We start from the raw sequence: 23,122 nt of genomic DNA, 5'->3' as shown, positions 1-23,122 counted from the left end.
TCTGGAACGTTCTCAGCTGTGACTGAGTCCTGCGACGCTGACGCCTCCCTGGTCGGTCCCTGCCCTGGACCTCTGTTGCCAACTCAGAACACGTTTTGGAAGGAATGTGACAAGACGGGACTAATGGGGTCTCTCCTTGGGGCAGGTCTCCCTCAGGCCCTTGAGGCCTTGGTGGCAGTGGTCGCCTGCACAATGTCTGGTTGCCCCTGGACACCCGCCACCCGACGCCAACGTGGACGCACTCTGTGGTGCTCAGGGCCGTGCCCCCTTCTCTTGGATCTGACGCCTTCCTTCTCGGGTGAAATTGAGTCTGCGGCAAGGAGAGGAAAGCTCTCTCCCAGGGTGAGGCCAGGCTAAGTAAAAACAAAGGGGTGCCTGGAGCCGCTGTGCCTGCCTGTCGCCTTTCCTCCTCTGGGGCCTGGGTTTACATTTGGTCTCTATTTTGTTGTGATTCCAGGGGGCAAAACCATCTGTTCGGTGGCATCCCTTTTGGGTCGTTATCTGCCTTTCCCTGCCAGCCTCTGCCCTGGGCCTCCCGTGCCAGGGGCTTTCCTCCTATTGTCGGCCTCCGGGATCAGCCTCCGTGCCACTGCTGGGCTGTGCTGCTGCCGTGCGTGTGTCACCTGAGGCCTGGACCTCACCCGAGGCCTGGACAATACCCCAGGGGCAGGGAGACCAGCTTCCCAGCTGTGAGATGGGAATAAAAATAACCTGTGAGGATGCAGGGGGATGCAGTAAAATACCCAACAGATGCCAGAATTAAGGCGTTCCTCTACGAGAGCAGCTCATGTCCCTGGAAACGGACACGCAGTGAAGATGGGCATTCCTCCCGTGACTTGCCTTCGTGGTGGTTTCTTCCCTCAGTGTTGTTGCATCTGTTGTGTCTGGGCATCTTACATCCTCACTGGCCTCACCGGGAGCTTGTTAAGATGCAGACTCTCGGTGTGGGGGGATCTTACCCACACTTGCTGAATCAGCCTGCATTTAACGGGATTCCCAGGTGATGTGCAGGACTTTCAAGTTGGAGAAGCCCCACCCCGCCCCATCCCTCCCCTCCCCTCCTCTCCCCCCTCCCCCTCCCCTCCCCTCCCTTCCCTTCCCCCCCTCCCCTCCCCTCCCCTCCCTCCGCCTGTGTTGTGGTTGTGCAGTCTTGCCCTCTGGCCCTTCTTAGAGTCGTTGACTTCTACGAGTCTGGCAGCCCGCTGGGCGTGCGTTCACAGCAGGTAGCCTGGGCGCTGGGGTGTCCCGGAGGTGGGCCCGGGGACCGAGAGAGCCGCCTGGGCTGGCAGCTGCGGGCGCCTCCCCCGAGCCTACCAGCGAGGTCGTCTTTGGGGCACAGAGCCGAGGGGGTAATCGGAGCCCTTTGTGGTTGGGCGGCCAGAGCCTCCTGGCCATCTGGCGCCGCTCGCCCCGCCCAGCCCGGCTGGACGACAGGATGAGACTCAGCTTGTCAACCTTGTTTGCTTTCTGCAGAAGCAAGGCGTTCTGTATAGAGTTGTTTTGATGTGTCAAAGTTCAAATAAATGGTCGAGAAGGAGAGCTATACATTTATTTCTGGTAGTGGAAGAAGTCTCCTGACTTAGCTGGGATTCCTGCCCGCCCCAGCTCTCTGGTGGATGGGGAGGTGCCTGCGGGGAAGGAGCTCGTGCCCAGGCCTGGGTGAGCCCCTGCGCTGGCTCGGGGAGACGGGGCTCCTGGCTTGGCTGCAGCCCTGGGGGGCCACTGCTGTAGGGACTGACCTGACTTTCCAGATTCCTTTCCCCTGTGCCTTTTTCAGCAGTTTCCCACCATTGATTTGCATTTTAAAAAAAAGCTGTTCCTCTCTGCCTCTCCCCAGCCCCGTGCTGCTTTTCTCTTGATGTTTTCAATGCACTTCCTTTTACTTACTTTTCTCCGGCAGGCGTCCCTCCCTGGGCATGTCTGTTTATTTGTTTGTTTGTTTTGTCCGCTCTCTGAACCTCTCCTCCCGGGCTGTTTGCGTGGCTCGGAGGAGGCCGGGAGCCCCGCCTGGCAGGGTGGAGAACGCACCCCGGCCGTCCTTGGAGCGGCTGTCCTTGGAGCAGGGTGGGTTGTCTGTGTTAAAACACTGTATTGTATGGGACCCTGCAACTTTGCATACAAAGATTTTTAGTGTCTTAGAGCAGCACTCTTTGTGCCTTCCAGGCATGGAGAAGGGGAGGAAAAGGAGTAAACGTGTGCAACTCTGCATTCTCTTACATAGTTTCTTTGTGGTGGGGGAGGGAGGTGTGGGTAGGCAGCCCCTACAACGGGGACATTTCGGGTCTACATTAGACACGAGGTCGAATCTTGCATCTAGCTGGAGCAGCTCCCGGAACGGCCGCTGAAGACGCAGCTGTGGGAGCAGTTTATTTCTCCCCAGAGTGTTTTGCTCGCTTATCACTCAGAACATCTGCGGCGTTTGGGAGCGGCCTGCAGCGTGACTTGCCAGCCCCGCAGGGGCAGCTTGCTGTGTGTGTGTGTCTGGGCCCAGTGGACAGAGCTCTGTCGATAACCCTCATTGGAGCGTCCGTTGTGCGTGACACTGCTGCCCGCTGCCACGCTGGGTTGCGGTGTCGTGTCCCCGGCTCCGGGCACAGCCATCCCTTCCAGACTGTTGGGCGTCCACGTGTAGATGTCTGCTCTGTGGGTGCTTCCTGACCAGCTTCCCTCCTCCCCCTCCTTCCTGTACCCACTTCCTGCTCTCTCGCACCCGCCCAACTCTGTCTTTGGAGAGGGAGCTGAGTCCCCAGCTGGCGTGGGTCTCGCTCTGAGCTCTTGGCCTCCCCGGCCGCCTCCTCGCTCGCACGAAGCAGGTGTGGACGCAGGTCCTGTGGTGTTTGTCTCCTGCAACAAAAGCTGTTTACCCCGAGGGACTGCAGAGCGAGTCTGCTGCTGGATTGCCCTGTGGATTGTCTTCAGTCTTGCCAATCTAGGGAGCGCTTGGCCTCCAGCCTTCGGTCGAGGGTCTGAGTGGACAGGGCCCCATCCACCCCTCCTGAGGTCTGGACGAGACAGCACCTGGCCTCCTGGGCCTTGTCCCCGTTGGAGATGTCACTGTAAACTGGGCCCAGAGGCACCACGTCTTGTGCGCTGCAGCTGCTGGATGTGGACGCTCCACGTCGACCTCTGTCTCCAGAAACAGGCCCACGTGATGCCCAGGGCCCCTGGCCCCCGAGCCGAGCTCCGCCCTCAGCTACTGGGGAGCCAGGAAGGTGCCAGGCCTCCTTTGGCCCAGCTTTCTGAGCAGCTGGGCTTGCAGCTGCGGGTCACTGCCCTGCCTTGAGGGTGGGCCGGGGCCTCCCCGGGGTGGCCTCCCTGGGGCCTGCTGAGTCATTCTCTGAACCTCTGTTTGGGACCCAGGCCTGTTTGTTGTCCCAGTGTTTTCGTTCCTTTTTTTTTTTTTCCCCAAAGGAAAATGGCCACAGACTCCACCTTGAGACCACTGATTCTGTGGACTCTCTCTTGCTCTGGGCTGCTTCCATCCGCCTGCAACTGGGTTCAGGATGGGCCTGTTTGGCGGGCATGCCACAGTAGTGAGGTCTCCTCCCGCAACCCCGGGAGGGCCCCTGGGACCTTGACTCATTCTGGCCGTGGCAGCAGTGCTCCCCGGGTTACGGAGGTGTCTACTGTTCTCACCCTGAGTTTCCGTGTGCTGTTTGTGGGGGAGGCTCCAGCCCAGGTGAGCATGCTCTGTCCTCCAACTTACATCAGCCAGTTTTAGGACCCGTTATGGTCTGAATGTTGCGTCCCCAATTTCGTACATTGAAATCCGAATGCTGATCCGACGGTGCCTGGAGGTGAGTCCACGAGGGTGGAGCCCTGGTGACTAGGATGAGCGCCCTAATAAGACCCCGCAGAGCCCCCCACCCCTCCCGCCATGTGTGGGCACAGTGAGAGGTGCCAGCCGAGGACCAGGAGGAGGGCCCTTGCCTACCATGGGGGCGCCCTGCTCAGCCTCCCGGCCTCCAGGGCTGGGAGATGTAAATGTCCGCTCTTGGAGTGAGTGTCCCAGCCTGTGGTGTCCAGCAGATGGGGGCAGGACCCACCCATGGTCCTTAGCAGGCAGTTGTTTCTCTCGAAGTTGCGAATGGCGATGATTTAATTCGACTAACTACTGCGTTTGTCACTTGACCTTGTGCTGTAGAGAACTTTCTCTTCTCCCCCATTTGTTTGTTTATCCATTTATTTATCCATGTTACAGTGGACTCAGGCCTTCTTATTTTATTCAGTGAGCTAAAACCCATTACTGTTATTTATTTTGGCACTTAGATTGTTCCAGATTTGGCCCATGTTGAGGCGGGGGGGGGGTCCCTTTAAACTGCCTGTTGTGGGCTCTTAAACTGTGTTTCTGGGCCTGTCACAGTCCTGCAGACCCGTCTCCATGCGTTATTTGGAAGGGCCCCCCCGAGAGAGTCTGATGTTCTGTGGAGTCTGGAGGCGGCCGGGTCAGCCATTGTCCTTCTCCCGCGTGCGCCTCCTGAGCCCCGTCCCTGAGCCACTGAAGACAGGCGACTGCTCTGCCCGCCGCCCTGCTGGCTTCTGGGTCAGGGCTGCTGTGAGCAAAGGCTCCTGTAGCTTAAAAAGTAACAAAAATAGTTAAGTTTGAAAATCTCTGGCCGAGGTGACCTCCGTTCCCGCCGGCGTTTCTCCTGCAGAGCCGGCCTCCCGGCACCCCCTCCCTTCCACACCCGTGCCTCCCTCTGAAGACAGCACCGGGCAGACATGCCCCCTCCCGGGGTGGCGAGGAGGCCCCCGGCGCTCCCGGTACGCAGCGGGTTTGGGTTGTGGGTTGTGCTGGTGGAAACTCACGAGGCTGTGTGCCAAGTTCAGAGTTTCACACAGGAAGCCAGGCACTCAGAACTGGGGCTGCCGGGGAGCCTGGGCGCCTCCGGGCTGGTGGCCTGGGCTTCCTGGACCTCCGCGTGGAGGCTGTCCCAGGGCTGGTGACCAAGGGCCAGAGGGCCCACCCTCACTCCATGGGACTCTGGTGCTTCTCGTGGTGAGGGGTCCCAGGCCTGGGCGCTGGGGAGTGGCTGCCTGACTGTGGCTGATTCCACGCTGATTCTGGCCGACCCTGGGTCAGGGCAGTGGGTGGGAGAATGGGTTAGAGCAGGACATAGACGCTTCTGACCGACGGCGAGTCTGAGGGAGCAGTGTGGGGAGCCGGGGTGTCAGCCCTCCTTCCTCCCGGGGTGGCGGTGCCTTGGGGCTGAGGCACGTCTCTCCTCTTTGAGACTCCCTGGGCAGTGGGGCAGCCCGCGCTGGCCTGTCACTGTGGCTCCTTCTCCCACAGACCTATTACCCTCCATGTCGCCTGTCCCCTCCTGGACTTCTAGGACCCGCCTGTCCCTTTGGCCTGTGTGTGTCCCCAGCTCTCAAGGGCCCTGAGGACTCCTTTCTCGGACGGTGGGAGTGTCCAGGGCCTGCTGTGTGCAGGAGGCCCCCAGCTCCCTTGGGAAGATGGCTCCCCTTCCCTATGCTGGGCCTGTGACCCGGGTCAGGTGTCGGTCCTGGAGCCTCGAAGGCCAGGTGCAAAGGTTGCATCTTGGTGGGTGGCTGACTCTGGGGAATGAGGGCATAGGTGCCAGGGGGTGTCTCGGGGTTCTGGCTCAGGAGATGGCCGTTTGGTGGTGTCCGGGTACAGCGCACTTCGGCTGGCTTCCCTGCTTAGGGTCCTGTGTGGCCCCAGTCAAGTTGCTGGCCAGGCTGCGTGCCCGTCTGCAGGCCCTGGGGAAGAAACCACTTCAAGCTCATTCAGGTCGTTGGCAGAATTTCAGCTCCTCACTGTTGTAGGACTGAGGGCCTGGTCCCCTGCTGACTGTCGGCCAGGGCTCCCCTTAACTCTTGGAGCATCTCTCATCCTTGCACGTGGCTCCACCAGCTCAGATGCGTCCTCTCTGACGGCTGCCCGCGGCTGGGAGATGGCTCTGCTTCTAAGGGCGTATGCACTTGCCTTAGACCCACTCAGATCACTTTCCTATTTTAAGGTCAATTGATTAGTCACCTTAATTACATGTGCAAAGTCTCTTTTGCCCCTTCTTTTATTTGGTGATACATAATACTTGCTGTTTTTTTTACGTTGCTCAGTAAAAAGATGGCAACTAAAAATGTCTTGAATCCTTCCTAGAGATCTGGGTAAAAATGGTGCATTGAGTGGATGCACCTCATTTTACTTTATCCTAGAACCGCGCAAAAGTTAAGATGAAGGGAGTTTTTAAAAAGGAATCAATCTATGAGGACAGGCAGAATGGGAAAGAAAGCAACAGCAAGGAAAAAATGTGCAAGCCAAGAATAGATGGATAAGCGACCCAGTTTCGAAGGTGGGAGTTGGTATCAGTGTGTTATCATCCTTTGGGGGAGGGAAAGAGCATCAGAGGTGGCTGCCTGCAGACTGTGTGAGGGTGGTCAACGTGGTTAGATGCCCAGTTGCCTTTCCCTCTGCGAGGCTTGGGGACTGCCTCTCCCCTTCAGTGGGATAAATGGGTGTTCTGTAACTCAGCCTCAACGTGGGGGAGCTCCCCACCCAACTAATGATGCTCAGACACCAGCTGGGTGCCCTGCAATTTAACTCAATCCTGATGCGTCAGGTTCCACAGGTTAAGGCTTCAGTCCCGTAAGACTGCCTGCCCCCTCCACCCCCAACGCCTGTCTCAAGCTCAGGCTGTTAGCTGTGCTGCTGACCACCTGGCTGTGAAATCCGAGGTTCCCACGGCGCACTCCTCAGGTTCGATCCATTTGCTAGAGTGGCTCACAGAAGTCAGAGAAACGTTAGACTTACTGGATTGCTGGTTTCTTATGAAAGGTGTGATAAAGGTTGCAGACGCACATCCAGATGGAAGCGGTGCATAAGGCAAGGTCAGGGAGGTGCACGCCTCTCCTGGCACCTCCACGTGTTCTCTCTGAACCCCATCCTTTTGGGATTTTTCACTGCATGTTCAGCCCTTCCTGAGAGAACGGGGGACGGAGGGGGGTGGCTGAAAAGTCCAATTTCTAATCATGGCTTGGTCTTTCTGGTGACCCGCCCCCATGCAAGAACCCACCCAGAGTCCCCTCGTTAGAACACAGACACTCCCCAGGAGATCCCGAGGGTGTGAGGAGCAGAGGTCAAAGACCGGCGTCAGAGCAAGAGACCCCCCCCAGCCTTCTTATCAGTTAGGAAATTACGAGCGTGTTAGGAGCTCTGTGCCAGGAACCTGGACGGAGACCAACGCGTATTTTCCATTCTCTCACACCGGATGTGGGGGACTCACTCTGCAGGAGGAAGAGCCAAGGCTCTGGGAGGCTCCAGGTGCTGTGGGAGGTTCACACGGAGACCACCTCCGTCCCCAGCCACCTGCCCCCACTTGGCTTCTCCAACAGTGACAGTCAGCCCCTCACCTTCCAGCCGGGAGATTGAAGGGGACTTCACTGGGGAGCCTGACCAGCCTGAGAGGAAAGAGCTAAAGATGCTGACAGTGGGATTCCCAGCACGTCACCCTGCACAGAAACTCACTTTTCTGAGGATTCAGCACTGCCAGTTAGTTTTTAGGCATTTACTCTTTTCTTTTCTTCTTTTTTGAAGATTGGCACCTGAGCTAAACATCTGTTGCCAATCTTCTTTTTTTTTCCCTCTTCTTCTCCCCAAATCCCCCCAGTACATAGTTGTGGGTCCTTCTAGTTGTGGCATGTGGGCCGCTGCCTCAGCATGGCCTGATGAGCGGTGCCATGTCTGCGCCCAGGATCTGAACCAGCAAAACCCTGGGCTGCCAAAGCAGAGCGTGTGAACTTAACCACTGGGCCCTGGGGCCGGCCCCAGACATTTGCTCTTAATCATGAGGTTTACCAAGGAGGACTAGACGTCTGAAGAAAGTACCAACATGAAAGGAAGCAAAACAAATAGGAAAAAAACCCCTCTTGAAAGGTATATTCTATTTAGGGAGAAGAACGTTTTGAAAAGAATTAGACATCTCAGATAGATAAGAGAAATACTGTATCCATGAAATAAGAACAGGATGCTATAAAAAAGGATAAATGGGTGTATCCATGAAATAAGAACAGGATGCTATAAAAAAGGAACATGTAGAAAACAAAAAATTATTGAGAGTTAAAAAATAAGGGCAGAGCAAAAATAGCGATAGAATTATTAGAGGGTCAAGTTGAAGGAGACTTCCAGAAAATAGATAACAGCAGAAGAGGTAAGAAAATTAAAGGATCTGCCAGGTTTCCCATATTCGTTAACAGGAGTTGGAGAGAGAGAGAACAGAGGAAATGTAAGTGGGAAAATCATCAAGAAACAATTTCCTGGAAGAAAAGCATATTGGTTTCCATATTGGAAGGGCTTATCAAATGTTGGGCCCGGTGGACGAAGGTGGACCCAGAGCAGTGCCCGGAGATCTCAGTCCGCAGGGAGAAAGGGGTGGTCTGCGCGTTTACAGAGAGAGAAACGGGTTTCATACGAAGGTCAGGAACCGGAGTGGTTCCGGTTCTTTGGTACACGGGGCGTGGGAGACGGTAGGGCAGAGCCGTCATTCTCCATGAGACAGATTCCAGCCTAGACGTCCACACACGGCCAAGCTTTTATCCCAAATCCAGGTACAAGGAAGATCTCTTCAGACATACAGGGTCCGGGAAACCTGCCTTTTGCCCTGAAGGATTTCTCCACAGAGGCGAGCGAGACTGGATCCCGTGGGCCGTACCCCAGAGGAGGCGAGGGAGTCTGTGCACCTGTGCACACTGAGGCCGCGGGAGAGATGCTTCCGGAAGAGAAGTAGAAATAGGACATCTGAGGTGAATGGACTTGCTGAGAGGAGACTGGGACTGCCGGCATTGAATTCGGGGTTGAAGATTAAGTTCGTAGAAAACTAAGCCAACAGAAGTGAGAGAATTGCTAACTCCGGAGAAGAAAAAGCTGCCCAGGGAGAGGAAGGTGACGCTGGCGTCCGTGGCGCATGTGGCCGTGGTGACGGTGGCGCTGTGGTTTGAGTACAGCCCTGTGCCGCTCAGCTGCGGGCGGCATTCTGAGAAATCCGTGGCTGGTGATGTCGTCATCGTGTGGACATCAGAGTGTGCTCACGCCCACCCAGCCGGTGCAGCCAGGACACACCCGGCCTACGGTTCTAATCTTAGGGGGCCCCCGCCGGGCGTGCGGTCTGTCAGCGACCAGGATGTCCTCATGCGGCGTGTGCCTGCAAATTGGAGGGCAGACAGGGGAAAGGAGCGGGGGCAGTTTGGGGGGGTAGAAAGAGTCATAGTCTCGTCTTCAGGGGAGGAAGGGGATAGAGAGCACTTGAAACTGGGGAACCAGGGACTAGTAATACAAGCACGTGGCGCGCAAGAATTTGAGAGAGCTGGTGTAAACCTTCGGGACTCAGCTAGAAGGCGAGCCTCCCTGGGGAGGGTGGAGGGGTGGCCCGGGGTCTCGACTCAGCCGTTTCCTCGGCTCAGCTTTTAGGGTGGCTGATTCTGATTTTGAGGAAGACTGAAACAACGGCAACTCTGGAGTGCGTGGCCTGTGACGAGGCCACGTCCTGTTTCTTGCAGCTCCGTGGTGCTGGCGGGTGTGCGTGGGGTTGATCGTGTTGAGGTGTGTTTCTTCCTGTGGGCTGTGGTGAAAGACTGGAGCGCCATCGTTTTGTGGTTTCTCGTCCCCAGTTCCCTTTTCACGCTTGTGCGTTGTTTACATGTCTTATGGTTGAGCATCTGCTACAGTTTAGTTGAAAAGCGGGGGCAAGGGCGAGGGAGGAGGAAGGGATCTTACAGGATAGTGCAGTCTGAAGGTAGACAAGCCCTGAGGATGGTGACCCTGTGGACAGTAGAGGTCACACATGGGGTCCAGCACCCTCAGCTGGGAGCAGGCTCCCCACCAGCCGTGGCCTCAGTTTCCATTTATAATACACAGGCGGTCATGGGAGTGCTACCCTGGAACTTTTTTTCTTTTGGGAGGGGGAAGATTAGCCCGGAGCTAACTACTGCTAATCCTCTTTTTTTTTTTTTTTTTTTTGCTGAGGAAGGCTGGCCCTGAGCTGAACATCCATGCCCCATCTTCTTCTACTTCATATGTGAGATGCCTAACACAGCATGGCTTTTGCCAAGCAGTGCCATGTCCGCACCCAGGATCCAAACTGGTGAACCCCGGGCCACCGAGAAGCGTAATGTGTGAACTTAACCACTGCGCCACCAGGCCGGCCCCTACCCTGGAACCTTTTTAGAAAATCACCGATAAGTCCACCCCTCCATGCAACCATTTTCATGCTTTATATTCCATTTTGGCCTTTAACCACATACTTACAGAGTGTTCCGTAATTGCAAACCCTGATATTCGGATTTCACACTTAATCCATGTTCTTCTGCTGCTGCTTTATTTTCTTGAGGCAAATGCTTAGTCGTGAGCTTGTTGGATTAAGGGTTTGACCTTTGTTTTGTTTTGTTCTGAGTGTCTGTGGCTGTACTGCCTACGAAAGGGCAGTGACTGTTCACTGTGCTGCCTGCGACGTGTGCCGCGTGGCCCACCATGGGCTGCCATCAGCGGCCCAGCCGTGCTGATTATGTTAAATTAAAAGGTGTAAAATGGCATCTCTGGACTGAAAGTTTCCTTTCCAGTGGCGTGGAGTATTTTTTCATCTGTGAATTGTGTTGTCCTCCCCTTTCAGTATGACGTCCGTATCCGTTGTCTATTTGTCTGAAACTGGAGTCATCTTATGATATGTGAATCTTTCGAATCGTCGGTGTTTCCCCTTTGTCCTGATCGCGGTAGCTGCAGGTAACTTCTCGTTCGTGTTTTCCTTTTTTACTTCAGTGTTACTTTAATTGTATGGGAATTTTAAGACTTTTTATGTGTCTCGTGTTGATATTTCTGTCCTTTGGATTGTTTTTTCCTGTTTGGCTCCAAGTGAAGGAGATCACGTCGTCCTGACTCTGTCCTCGTGTCTTTAACATTCAGAGCCATTTTGGCTTCTAGAAATTTGGTTCCTCTCAGATCGATTGCTAACCAGCTATCTCAACACCGTTACACAACTAACTCTCCCCTTGTTTTGAGAAGTCGATGTTTTGACAAGCACATGTCTCCTCTTTGCTGTGTAAATGCTCTGTTCTCTTTTAATAAGTTTTGGGGTTGAGACAGTTTGAGGTGTTGCAATTAAATTTTTCTAACTGTTTTCTGTGCATAAGCACAGTGGCTTTTGGTGCTGCCTCTCGGCCGCGGTGGTAGTTAATTAGTGCTCGTGAGAAGCTGGTCTGTCTTCTGTGAGGAAGCCGGGGTGCTGTGTGTGCGTCTTAGGGTGAATGGTCTCGGTGTTGGTTGAATGTGTTAGATGACAGAGCTCGGTTTTAATGTCCTGTGATGTGGCTCCATTTAGCAAGCAAAGCGAGTTGTCGGGGAACACGGTCACTCTGGAGCCATTTTGGCTGAATTTGCGTCAGCTCTGCTCTCTGGTCTCAGCCCCACTGCCTTAATTGCCTTCTTGGGGTTCTCTGGAAACGCGGGGAACTCCTCAGGTTGGCGGCTCGGGCACTCGTCAATGTTTCCCTTCCTTGAGGTTCTGAATGCGGTGGGCTGGACCTCAGCAGCTCAGTGTTGGCCCTGTGCCCCCGGACCTAAGGCCATGGGGCTGTGGGAGGATGTGGCTAGGCTGGGGCCTGGCCTTCCCGTCTCCTCCTCCACTTTCCTCGGGGCTGAGCCTCTGGAGACTGGAATCGCCTGGTGACGCTGAAGCTCGGGACCTGCTTCTCCGCCCACGGGCCGCAGCAGAGCGCAGCCCACGGGCGAGGGCAGCCTTTCTGCCACCCCTTAGGTGACGACGGCCAGGCAGGGACGCTCGAGGTCCCCAGCCTCGCTGGCCAGTGAGAGCCCCGTCTTCCCGTGGGGGCAGGACGAGTGGGTGAGGAGGACTGGGAGGTGCGCCTTCACCCTTCCCTCTCCTGTGGTGGGACGGGGAAGAAGCGTCACTGGGCCCCCGCCCGGGCCTCACTGGTTATCCTGGCCCCCACACGTGGGGTGATGCTGTGCGCGTGCTCGGGGCTGTGTGGCAGGCGTGTGAGGGTGGGCGTCTGAGCGCGGCCCCCGTGCCGTGGGGGGTCAGCGTGGCTTCCTGGCCGTTCCCTGGTGTGGATCCGGCTGGCGTCGCCCCGAGTATTGACGTTCCCGGGAGTGAGGGCTCGGGTCACGTCCTGCTTGTTGAGACCGGCAGGTGTGGGTTTGGACCTTGACGTCTGTGAAAGCAGAGTTGCTCCCGAGGGTTCGTGGGTCTCCGTGGGGTGAGGCCCGGGGAGCCCGGGGTGGATGGGGGAGGCAGTGCTGAGGCAGCTGGGTGCCCCTCGGAGGACACACTCGGCGCCCCTTCTCCTGCCGTCGGCTCTGCGTTCTCCACGCTTACGCGGCCGGCGCGTGAGCACAGCCTGCACCGCCGTCCTTTCCTGCCTCCTCCCTCGCGTGGCCCTCCATGGTCCAGGCCCATTGCTGCGTTTGGTGCCCTCCTCCCCTGCTGCTGGGCGCGGGTGGCGGTGGGTGGAAGGAGCGTGGATGTGGAGCCGCCTTCCGGTTCAGACCCTGGGCCCTGTTGTTTCTGTCCTGACCTTGGGCGAGGCGCGTGACCTCCCTGCACCTAGCGTGGAGAGGTCCACACCCAGAGGAGGGGGCGGAGATGGTGTCTGGGAGGGTCCAGGCAGGCGCGCTGGTGTTTGGGAGGTGCTTGAGCAACTCCCTTTCTAGGGCAGTTCTTGTCCTGCTGTCTGGGAAGCCGGCTTAGCCAGACGTGAGCCCGCCTGCAGCTGGCGTGGGGAGGAACCTGTGCCGGGGCCGTGCGGGGACACAGCAGCGACCCGGAACCGGCATCTGGCGAGCCGTGCCTGTGCCCTCCCCTCGGCACCAGTGGGGCGGGTGCCTGGCGAGCGGCGGTCTCACCCCACTCTTCCCCGCAGGTGCCGCGTCTCGGAAGATGCACTATTACCGATACTCCAGCGCCGAGGTCAGCTGCTGGTACAAGTACCTGCTCTTCAGTTACAACATCGTCTTCTGGGTGAGTGGGCCAGGGGCTGCGTCCCCTGCCGCGTCCGTCCTTTAGTCAGCTTCGACTCTCCCGGCCTTGCTTTGCCGGCCCCCTGGGAGGCTCGGGATGGGGAGGCGGTCAAGGTCAAGGTCGAGCCCAGTCCCCACGGAGCGGCGACAGTGAACTGTAAAACAGACTGTGGAGTGTGGTGACAGGAGGCCAAGGTGATTGACACCCAGAGGAGGGGCTGGCCTCGACCCGGGGGTCCCTGAGGCATGTCTGTCTCCCTCCGTCCACTCCCTGGGACGCCCCAGTGGGACGTGGGCCTCTGACCGTGGCCAGGCCCTGCCCCAGGCCCGGGAGGTAAGAGTGGACAAGGCAGTAGGCCTGGCCCTTGTGCCACTGGCGTTTAACCAAAAGCGGCATCAGCCTCCTGAGCAACAGAGGAGGGGAGAGGCGCTCCTCCACTCAGGAAGGGTGGTAGGAAGGGTGTTCCGAGGAGGGGACCTGTGGGCTGAGGCCCGAGTGCTGGTGAAGAGGCAGCCATGTGGGGGTCTGGGGAACGAAGCTCCAGGCAGGGAGAGCAGCATTTGCAAAGGCCCTGAGGCAGGAATGAGTTCGTCATGTGCGAGGGATGGAAAGAAGGGCCTGTGGCTGGAGCTGAGCGAGCTTGTGGGAGAGGGCACGCAGGTGAGGGCAGAGGATGACAGGGCCCAGTCGTGCACGGTGCAGTAAGTAGTTGGAACCATTTTCCGCTTTTTCTCCCTCTCGGTAGGCTGTGAGTTAGATGGTATGAGCTGACTTTGCAAGGGCCCGTGCTCTGAGACGGGGTTTGGGGGTTTGAATGGCCTCTTAGGCAGCATGTGGAGATGGCACCTCTTGTGTCAGGGACCATCCTGGAGATGAAGGTCTTGGCCACTCTCAGGGGAGGGGAGGGTGAGGATGGCATTGCCACTGGCTTTGACAAGGCGGTGAGTGCTGGTGGCCTTGACCAGAGCTGCTGTGCGCTCTGGGTGGTGGATGCCCACCTGGAGCTGGCGGAGGGGCCTGTGGGCATGAGACACTGGAGACCGGAGGCTCCTGACTGTTCTTTCAAGGACTCTTTCCTTAAAGAGGAGCAGAAGGGTCGGGGCTGGCTGGAGGTGGCTCACGGGTTAGAGGGCAGACCGTACTGTGTGTGTGGCCAGTGGGTCTGGTCCGGGAGAGGCGGACGTTGACTGCAGGGGAGGGAGGACCTGGCCATGCGCAGAGGCACCTGGTGGAAGCAGGGTTCCCAGTGGCTGTGGGGACGGGGCAGGAGCAGGACGGGGTGAGCGGCCTGGTGCTGCGCTTGTGTCCCCTGCGGACTTGGGCGTTTCATCTGTGGGCTGGAAGTCTCGAGAATGAGGCAGGCGTCGCACCAGACATCTCAGCCTTGGTCGTACAGTGTTGTCATCTGATGATTTGTCTCAGTTTTGAGGGTTTTCTGTCCCGGAGGAATAGGGTGGGATGCAGTGGCTTGACTGCTGTCGCCAGCTGCCTCCTCGCTGCCTGGCGGTGGGGATGCTGACGCTGGGTGCCGTTCCCGTGGGTTCTCCTAGTGGGAGGCCCGAGGCTGCCCCATCCTTGCTGAGGGTGGCTTCCCAGACCTTCCTGCTCCCTGCCTGGAGGGGAGCCCTCTGACCCCCCAGCAGGTGTGCACTGGAGGCCACCTGGCACAGGCGGGCAGTTCGACACTGGACCCTCACACGCCCAGCTCTCGTCCATCCCCCCAGCCATGCTTGTGGCTCGACTTATGACTCATCCTGATGTTTGCAGCTGGAGTGGGCCCTCCACCGCTGCGGACGGGCCTGGTGAGCTCCGTTTCCTCAGAGCGTTCCAGAACAGGGCCTTTGCTCCCGGGAAGCTTTCCTCACTTGCCCAGTGGTACGTGGGCAGCACTGACATCAGGCAGCGGGTTCGTGAATCCAGGATCCTAGCCTGTCGGTTCCGAGGCTGCAGGCTGCGGTGCTCCCGGAGTTTTGCAGGACCAGTGACATGTGTGGCCGAGAGGTGACCGTCGTCCACGTGTGCACTGGGGCAGAGCCGGCCGGGACAGAGGGCAGTCAGGAGCACGAGGCGGGAGGGTGCTCGGCTGGGAAGGCGAGGGGGAGGCCACGCCTTGCCGGGGGCACCCGGCCCCCCGCTGGGTCCTGGGCGTCATCGCTGTCTTCGTCTGTGCAGGAGCTGGGAGTGTGGCGAGGCCTGGGAACTGGGGTACAGCGGGTCATCCGGTGCTGTCTGGACTCGTCTGAGCTGAGGCCTCGCTGTGTTCCTGTCTCATTGCTCTCACCTGCTGGCTGCCTGTCCCACGGGGCTGCTGGAAGAGTGTGAAACTACAGGCCGGACCTTACCTCCTCAGAGAAGTTTTCCTTTTTAGGTGGAGAAAGTAGAGAAACAGAATAATACAGTGAACCGCTGTGCTCCCCTCACCTGGTTGCAGCCGTCGTCAACTCACAGCCAATTCTGTTTAATTTGTGTTCCCCCCTTGGGTTGTTTCCAGGCGGAGCACAGACAGGTTGTTTTGCACGGCGTTTTGTGTCTGTTCTGTTTCCATGAACTTGCAGAGTTCAGGGGGCAGGGCTGTGGCCGCGACGTGGGCCTGGCTCAGCGGGCGCGTGTGACTGTGCAGGTGGCGGCCTGCGGGTCCTGGGCCAGTTCTAGCAGCTGGAGCAAGTACGAGGCCCTATTTAGCAGTTTCCCCGTTCAGAGTGACTTTTACAGTAAACACCTGTAGCCGTCTTAGCAGGTTTTTTAAGCTCGCTCTCCCCAACTTCCGGGCTGCGATTTTTCCAGGGGACCGTTAATACTCGCTTGGGTGAGGAATGTGGATGCTGGTAACATCCGTGTCTGTTCTCACCAAGCGAGCAGGAGTCCTGGGCTCCTGTCACAGGGATGTCAGGGAAACACTGCTTCCAGCCCACAGCGTTGGAGGACACTAGCACTTCTTACCTTTTTTTTTTTTTAATTATATTAATAATCTTTCTTTGGTTGTGTCAGGCCTGTTTCTAGTGCAAAGTCGCACTTTGACACAGGGAAATGCAAATCAAAACCACAACAAGATACCATTTCACACCTTTAGGATGGCTCTTATTAAAAACCAGAAAATAAGAAACGTGGGTGAGGATGTGGGGAACTTGGAGCCCTTGTGCCCTGTTGGTGGGAATGTAAAATGATGCAGCTGCTGTGGAAAACAGTGTGGAGGTTCCTCAAAAAGTAAAAAATAGAATCACGTGTGATCAGCAGTTCCACTTGTGGGCCTGCACTCCGCAGAATGAGCTGGAGGTGGAAGAGATGCGAGCCCAGCCGTGTTCATGGCAGCGCCACTCACAACCCAGAGGTAGAGACAGCCCAGGTGTGATGGATGGATGGACAACGGATGATCGCCATGTGGCACGCACGCCCCATGGCTAGTGCTCATGATTCAGCCTTAAGAAGGAAGGAGCTTCTGACACCTGCTACAACGTGCGTGAACCTTGGAGACATTAGGCGAAATAAACCAGTCACAGAGGACCAGGATGCTATGATTCCACTTACACAAGGTCCCTTGAGAAGTCAAATCCTTGAGACAGACAGTAGACTGCAGGTGCCAGGGGCTGGGGGCGTGGGGTGAAGTTGCTTCATGGGGACGGAGTGTCGGTTCTCGAGATGAAGAGCATCCTGTGGATGCTGGTGACAGTTGTCCGGCACTGTGCCTGTGCCTGCTGCCACTGAGCTGCACTCAAAAATGGCTGCGACGGTCAATTTTATGTTATTAGCACAGTCGGGATTTACCCTTTGGCTTCCAGAGGAAGGGAGCTGGAGGGGGTGTACGGGAGGGGCGCCCTTGCTTGTTCTCACTGCCCCCCCAACCCCGGTCCCACACGGCATCTGAGCTCCCCTGGTGTGCTGAGTGAACCCGCTCAGACGAGGTCTGCAGCTCCAGCCTTCTTCCCGCACAAGCGCCCGGTTCATCTGCGGGCAGAGGGAGCCGTGGCCTGGATCTGATTCCCAGGGGGGTGAACAGTGAGGAGCTACAGCCCCTCAGAGCATGGCAGGCAGCCCGTGCTCGCAGGAGGAGAGCCCCGCCTCGGCCGTCTCAGGGCTCGGGCACGTCCGAGCCTCGGCTCCCCTGCTCGTAAGGGGCGGAATGAGGGTCCCGGCCTAACGCGCGGCCTGTTTCTGGGAGAGAGGCGAGCATGGACGTCTGCGCTGTGCCAGCCTGCCTCGAGGCCCTTCCTCAGCCACGGACGCCTCCCAGGCAGGGGGTGAACGTATGACTTATGCTCCAAATCGGGAACTTTTAAGAGAGAAGGAGAGGTTATTAGGAATTTTGCCAGAACAACAGGTATACCCCAGGTCTGTCCCAGGCAAACCAGGACGGGAGGCCATTCGACCCAAGATGGCAAAGCAAGTCCCGTGTGGAGATGTGGAGAGGCCTGCTTGGTCCCTGCGCCTGTGCCTAGCAGGCTCCCCTGGCCGGGTCGTCTTCTCTTCCTTTGGCCTTTATTGAGTTCCTCCTCTGACAGGGGACTCCCCACCTCCCACAGGGGCCCGTTGTCGCTGGATCACTCTGATAGAGAATTGCCCTTATTTGACCTGCGCTCTGTCCTCGGACCCCAGGGCCTGACCGCCAGGGCCAAATGCAAATGCCTTTTCTGCTTCTACTGTTTGTAATTCATGCAGACAAAGGCAAAAGTCGAGTGTTACGTATACACACACACTGTGTGTGGTGTGTTTTCACTTTTCCTGCTGAGAACAAGCGGTCCCTTTGCCTCTTCAGGTTTTATTTAATGAACTTCTTGAACTGCGTGGCAATTGTAGAGGCCTCCGCAAGGCATCTCACGGGGCCGCGTGCCCCTGTCTGCGTCACACACACAGCTCCATGTCATCATGTTCTATTCCAGCCTCACCTGGTGTCGAACAGTCCAGGTTGCTTCATAGTCTCCCGACTGTAGTCTTGGAAATCCTCACGTTGGGCATTCAGGTTGTTTCCAGTTTCTTGCCATCCTAGATAAGGACGCAGTGATCAGCTTTGTGTGATACGCATTCTTCCCTTTGGGGGAGGGGCGAAGTTCCCCAGGAAAAGAGAACATGCGTTTATTGGAAATGCCTCTCATGCTGTGATTTCAGGAGAAGGTTTGCTGGGCTGGGTTCCCGGGAGTGAGGACAGACGGGTCAGAAGGTGTGCGCGTTGTTTGACCAGCCTGGCGTTATCTATATGGTCGTGACTGCTTCTTCGGAAGGGCTGTCCCAGCTCACAGGCAGCAACCGCCCTGTCTTTGGCACGTGGAGTGCGTGTGTGTTTCCACAGGCAGACCCGCTGAGGCAGTCGGAGGGTCCACAGGGCTGGGAGTCGCTGGACTGGATCCCTGCGGGGCCTCGCTCTGATCCCACCGGCTCGGCCCTCCTGGGCCCTGGACCACCGGCAGGGATTTCCGAGGAAGGGCTGTTCCCGGCGCCTATGATTGTCGCTGGCATGTATGCTGACTCACACTTGCTCACAGGGGTGCCGAGTCCAGGGGACGGCTGCTGTGTGGGTCTCCATCCTTTGCTGGTACAGAGCCAGCAGGGCCCGGTCTGCTGGAGCCACCTGGCTTCTGCATGGAGTGCCCCAGCTCCCTCTCATTTGTGCCTTTTATTTTCAGAAGTACTTTTTAAAAGTTACCTCTGCTGAAGTGTGATTGAGAATAGCGTTTGTCCATTCCAGTGTGCAGCGCAGTGAGCTGGCGGCGGTGTCCCCTGTCACCCCAGCAACTCGGATCTGCCGCCTGCAACTGTATAAGTGCACGGCTCTGGCATCAGTACCTTCACTTTGTTGTGCAGCCGTCTCGCCTCCCATATCCAGTCTATTTCATTGATTTCTGCTCTTATTTTTATTATTTCCTCCCTTCTACTTACTTGTGGATTATTTTGCTCTTTTTCTAGTTTCTTAAGAAGGTGGAAGATCAGAGCATTGATTTCAGATATTTGATATTATACATTTTCTGCGTCCCACACATTTTGATGTGTTTCATTTGGCTAAAATGTCTCATACATGCATACTCTGTCTGCAGTGTGTCTTTTCCTTCCTGCTGTGGCTTCCTTTAAGAGTTCTCTTTATTACTGGATTTCCGCAATTTTATTACGACATATGCTGCTGTGGTTTTCTTTGTTTATTCTGTTTGGGGTTCACTGGGTTTTTGGATTTGTGGGTTTGTAGTTTTCATCAACTTCGGGACATTTTGACCATTATTTATTCAAATATACACCCTCGCCCACTTTTTTTCTCAGTCTCCTTGTCCCGCATGTCCCTGAGGCCTTATTTAGTTCCTCCCCCATCCTTTAGTTTCGACAGTTTCTATTGCTTTGTCTTCACGTTCAGTCGTTTTTTTCTGCTCTGGTGTCTCTGGATGTTAAACACGTCCAGCGAATTCTTCATTTCTAATGTTGTATTTTCTATTTCTAATAGTTCCATTTGGATGTTTTTTATATTTTCTGTTCTCTCCTCATCATGTTTATACTTTCCTTTAGATCCCTGAGCATGCTTACAGCATCTGTTGTAAAGTCTTTGCTAGTTCCATCTTCTCTGTCGTTCCTGAGTCTTTTCTGGTCACTGAAGTTTTCCTTGTTTGGGTCACATTTTCCTTCCTTCCTTGCCAATCCCACCTGAGTATCCTCGCTGTCCTGGTCCACTCGGGCTGCCGGAACACAGTCCCGTAGGCTGGCTGACCTGCAGAAGTTCATTTCTCTCAGTCTGGAGGCCAGGGGTCCGAGAGCAGGGGGCCAGCTCGGTCTGGTTGTGGGGCGGCCCCTCTCTGGCTTGACGGCTGCCTTTTTGCTGTGTCCTCACAAGGCAGACAGAGAGGGAGGGAGCGAGCGAGCTCTGGTCGGTCTCCCTCTTACGAGGGTGCTGATCGTGGGGGCCCCACCTCATGACTGCATCTGACCCTAATCACCTCCCAAAGGCCCCCCTCCAGATTCCATCACTCCCAGAAACCAGTGGGAGTTAAAGCTTCAACATAGGACTTTTGGGGGATGTTCAACCCCTAACACTTCCCTGTCAGTATTAAGTCTTTGGAGCCTGACGTCTTCTGTTCACTGTCATGTGAAACTCATTCATGCTGCTGTGTGTGGTCACAGCTCGTTCATTCTCTCTGTCGTGTCATGTTCTGTCGTGGGGAAGTATCACGTGGGTTGTTTACAGGTCATGCTGTTATGACCTGTTCAGGTAACAGAGAAACACGCCAGGGTGGGAGACCTGGACCCAGGATGTCCCGGCTCAGGTGACTGGCCGCAGGCAGTCCTGTCCTTTGTCTCCGGGTCCAGGTGGCTTTAGTGTGGCAGTTTTGCAGGACTCGGCCGACTCTGGCCTGCCAGCCCGACTGGGCACTCTGCCTGTTCTGTGCATGCGACGTTATCGGAGCATAGCCCCGCCCTTCGTGTCTGTGTTACCTGTGGCTGGTGTCCGCTGTAACGGCAGAGTCGAGCAGTGGCAGCAGATTGTCCAGCAGGCGAGGCTGGAACATTTACTGTCTGGCCCTTTGGAGAGACGTCGACCACGGCTGAGTGTCTTGGTTTTCTGCTGACCGTTTGTCACCGAGCCATGCCGGCCTGGCAGGGGCTGGGCTGGGGGGGTTCCTTCTCCCAGTTGCCTGGGGAGCTGCCCCTCCGCCTTCCTTCCTCTCACAGGCCTTGACATGGCAGTACCTGGGCGGGGCTGGCGAGGGTGTGCTCTGTTGTTGGGGACACAGATCTCTGGGGAGTCCTCCTCCTTCCTCCCCAGCCTGCGGGGCCTGCGTGGGTTCACTGGCTGTGCTGGGAACGGTGCACGTGCTCCTGGTTCTCAGAGCCGCCCTTCCGGCGGGAGGAAAGGCTGGCGTGTGACCGCTGTGTGACCCCCCCCACCAGGCCGGTTCCCCTGTGGTGAGGAAGCTGGGCCCCAGCCGCCCTCTGGCTCCAGGCCTTCCACACCCTCGGGGAAGAGGCTGACTCAGGCCATTTACCGTGGGGCTGTCTGAGGGGCCCGCCCTGCTCCGTCAGGGTGCCTGGTGGCCACCGCCTTAAGGGGCCAGGCCTCCCAGTCCCACAGGGACCCTGGGACTCCCCAGGGCCCACGGGGCTCTCAAGCCAGGTGGGATGTCGGGTCTCTGCTGTCTGGCGTCCTCTGGCTAGTGATTGGGTTGTTGCCGTTGCAGGTGGCCATGGCATCTCTGCTGTTCCCTGAGCTCAGCAGGCTGGAGTCGGGGCTCCTGTTCTGGGGGTGCCAGGACTGTGGGGTCTCCGCCTGGCGTGATGTGTGACGGCAGAGCTGAGGCAGTAGAGGTGCCTGGGCCCCTGGAGATCTTGGTCTCCCACTGCTCTTGCAGATTGCAGTCTTGCAGATTGGCAAACTGAGGTCCAAGGGAGCGGTGGCGTGTTCAGACCACAGGGTCAGCTGGGGACAGAGTGAGGCTCTATTCCAGCCTCCTTCACCCCCTACCCTGTTTTCTTCCCATCATCCTTTCCTATCTTTTTGGTTGTTGTTGAAGAAGAGTGGCCCTGAGCTAACATCTGTGCCCATCTTCCTCTATTTTGTGTGGGACGCCTGCTGCAGCATGGCTTGATGAGCAGTGCTAGGTGTGCGCCCAGGATCTGATCCTGTGAAGCCCGGGCCACTGAAGCGGAGCTTGCGAACTTAACCACTAGGCCACGGAGCCAGCCCCATCCTTTCCTATCTTACTTTACAAACCTGCAGGAGGCTCCATTTCCCAAGCTCGGCTTCACTCTCGTCTCCAGAGGCCTCTGGAAAGGAGGGCCTCGTCTGAGGACAGAGGCTGGTGCAGGGGGCTCGTGCGGGGTGGGCGCAGAGTGGGTCCCCAGCCCCTGCCAGCCTCCCTCGCAGGTGGGGCTCACATGGCGTGCTCTGTGCCCTGGCACACCGGGGCCCTGTAGTGTTGTTGCCTTCGGTCCTTACCACCCTCCTGGGACCCAGAAAGGCTCATCCACGTTTTGCAGAGGAAAACATCAGCTGGAGAAGTTCCTGGTCTCGCACCAAGTCCATTTGCCCCGCAGGGCTGGGATGGGAACTTGAGCGGCCGGCCTGTGCTGGCGCCCAGCGTGCTCTGGGCGGCCTCGAGTACCAGTGGCTCACTCTTGCTTTTGCTTCTGGTTTTCCCGGAGGCGTCCGCAGGTGGCCCAGGGCAAGGGGCTCTGTGCATGTTGGCCGGGGAACTTGCAGGAACCGGGACCAGAGGGGAAGGGCTGCACATGGTGCATTGCTGTCTGTGGTTTGCCCCGAGCTTGCTGAGGAAGGTCCTCAAAATTGCCTAAGTCCTTTACACACACAGAGACGAGGTCTTGCCAGGGGCCAGGGCCACTGACTCTTGGTGATGAGGGCTGCTTTTGACCAGCTTGGTGTTGAAACTGTCCTGCAGTTCAGCAGGGCCTCACTGGGTGTCTGCACTTCCTCTGTGATGTGAGCCTGCCTCGTGAAGTGCTACAGGCTTGCTCCTGTGGTGAGGGACTCCTTGTGGCTTCCAGGACATGGCACGGCTGGACCCGCCCAGAGCTCCCTGAGATCTTACCCCTTCCTTCGTAGGGGCCGTCACCTAAGGTGGAAAGTCAGCCATCTTTGCAGTGACCCCAAAGAGGCCCTGCTCCCTTGGCCACCCACCCTGGTTGGGACACAGCGTGACCTGAGCTCACCACCTGCCGATGGGGTCACTGGCTTCAGAGTTACCCAGCCCAGCGCCCCTTCACGGACTCTCCCAGCACTGGCCCGTGACTGCTGCGTGGTGGGGATGCAGGCTGCCACTCGCTGCTCCTGGCGTTGATGGCTGCCCTGTGAGTGGTCAGGAGGCCCAGAGACATGAGGTTTGGTTCCTACCTCTGCCACCAGTCAGCTGTGTGACTCTGAACAGATCACCAAATCCTCCCACATCTGCGCTTTCTCACTGAAAAATGGGGTAACGGTTCCAGCGTGAGGGGTGTGGAAGGGGTTCCTTGGGGGTAGTCAGTGTTTAGTGTCCAGCACCGGGGGGGAGGGTGGTGCTGCTTGCCAGGGTGGCCACCATGGTATCTGTCCTGACGGTCTAAGGCTGGCCTCCTTTGGGCTCGGCAGGAGTTGGGCCCCGTTCTTTGGGAGGGAATTTAATTAGATCGTAGAAGAGAGAGAAGGCTGCTGTGAGGCTGGAGGGCGCCCA

General features: G+C 57.1%; 1 protein-coding gene across 14 annotated transcripts in view; it reads left to right on the top strand.

The window, feature by feature from the left end:
• The window catches only part of TSPAN14 (tetraspanin 14), a 49,581-nt gene that overhangs the window by 11,525 nt on the left and 14,934 nt on the right, over window positions 1-23,122 (top strand). For 7 of the 14 annotated variants that reach the window (XM_070265830.1, XM_023648942.2, XM_023648956.2 and 4 more), the window contains exon 2: window positions 12,895-12,992. In XM_070265830.1, coding sequence (XP_070121931.1) covers window positions 12,912-12,992 — 81 coding nt within the window. In that variant the 5' untranslated portion in view covers window positions 12,895-12,911. Of the gene's footprint in view, window positions 1-1,452; window positions 1,660-2,607; window positions 3,798-4,598; window positions 4,765-9,989; window positions 10,739-11,659; window positions 11,856-12,894; window positions 12,993-23,122 lie in introns of those variants that run through there. The other 7 variants (XM_070265803.1, XM_070265798.1, XM_023648950.2 and 4 more) reach the window with 7 other exon arrangements.

The sequence above is a fragment of the Equus caballus genome, chromosome 1 (assembly GCF_041296265.1).
Source record: "Equus caballus isolate H_3958 breed thoroughbred chromosome 1, TB-T2T, whole genome shotgun sequence".
Classification (NCBI taxonomy): Eukaryota; Metazoa; Chordata; class Mammalia; order Perissodactyla; family Equidae; genus Equus; species Equus caballus.
Note: the sequence above shows the minus strand (reverse complement) of the source record. Positions and strands in the feature narration are given on the sequence as shown.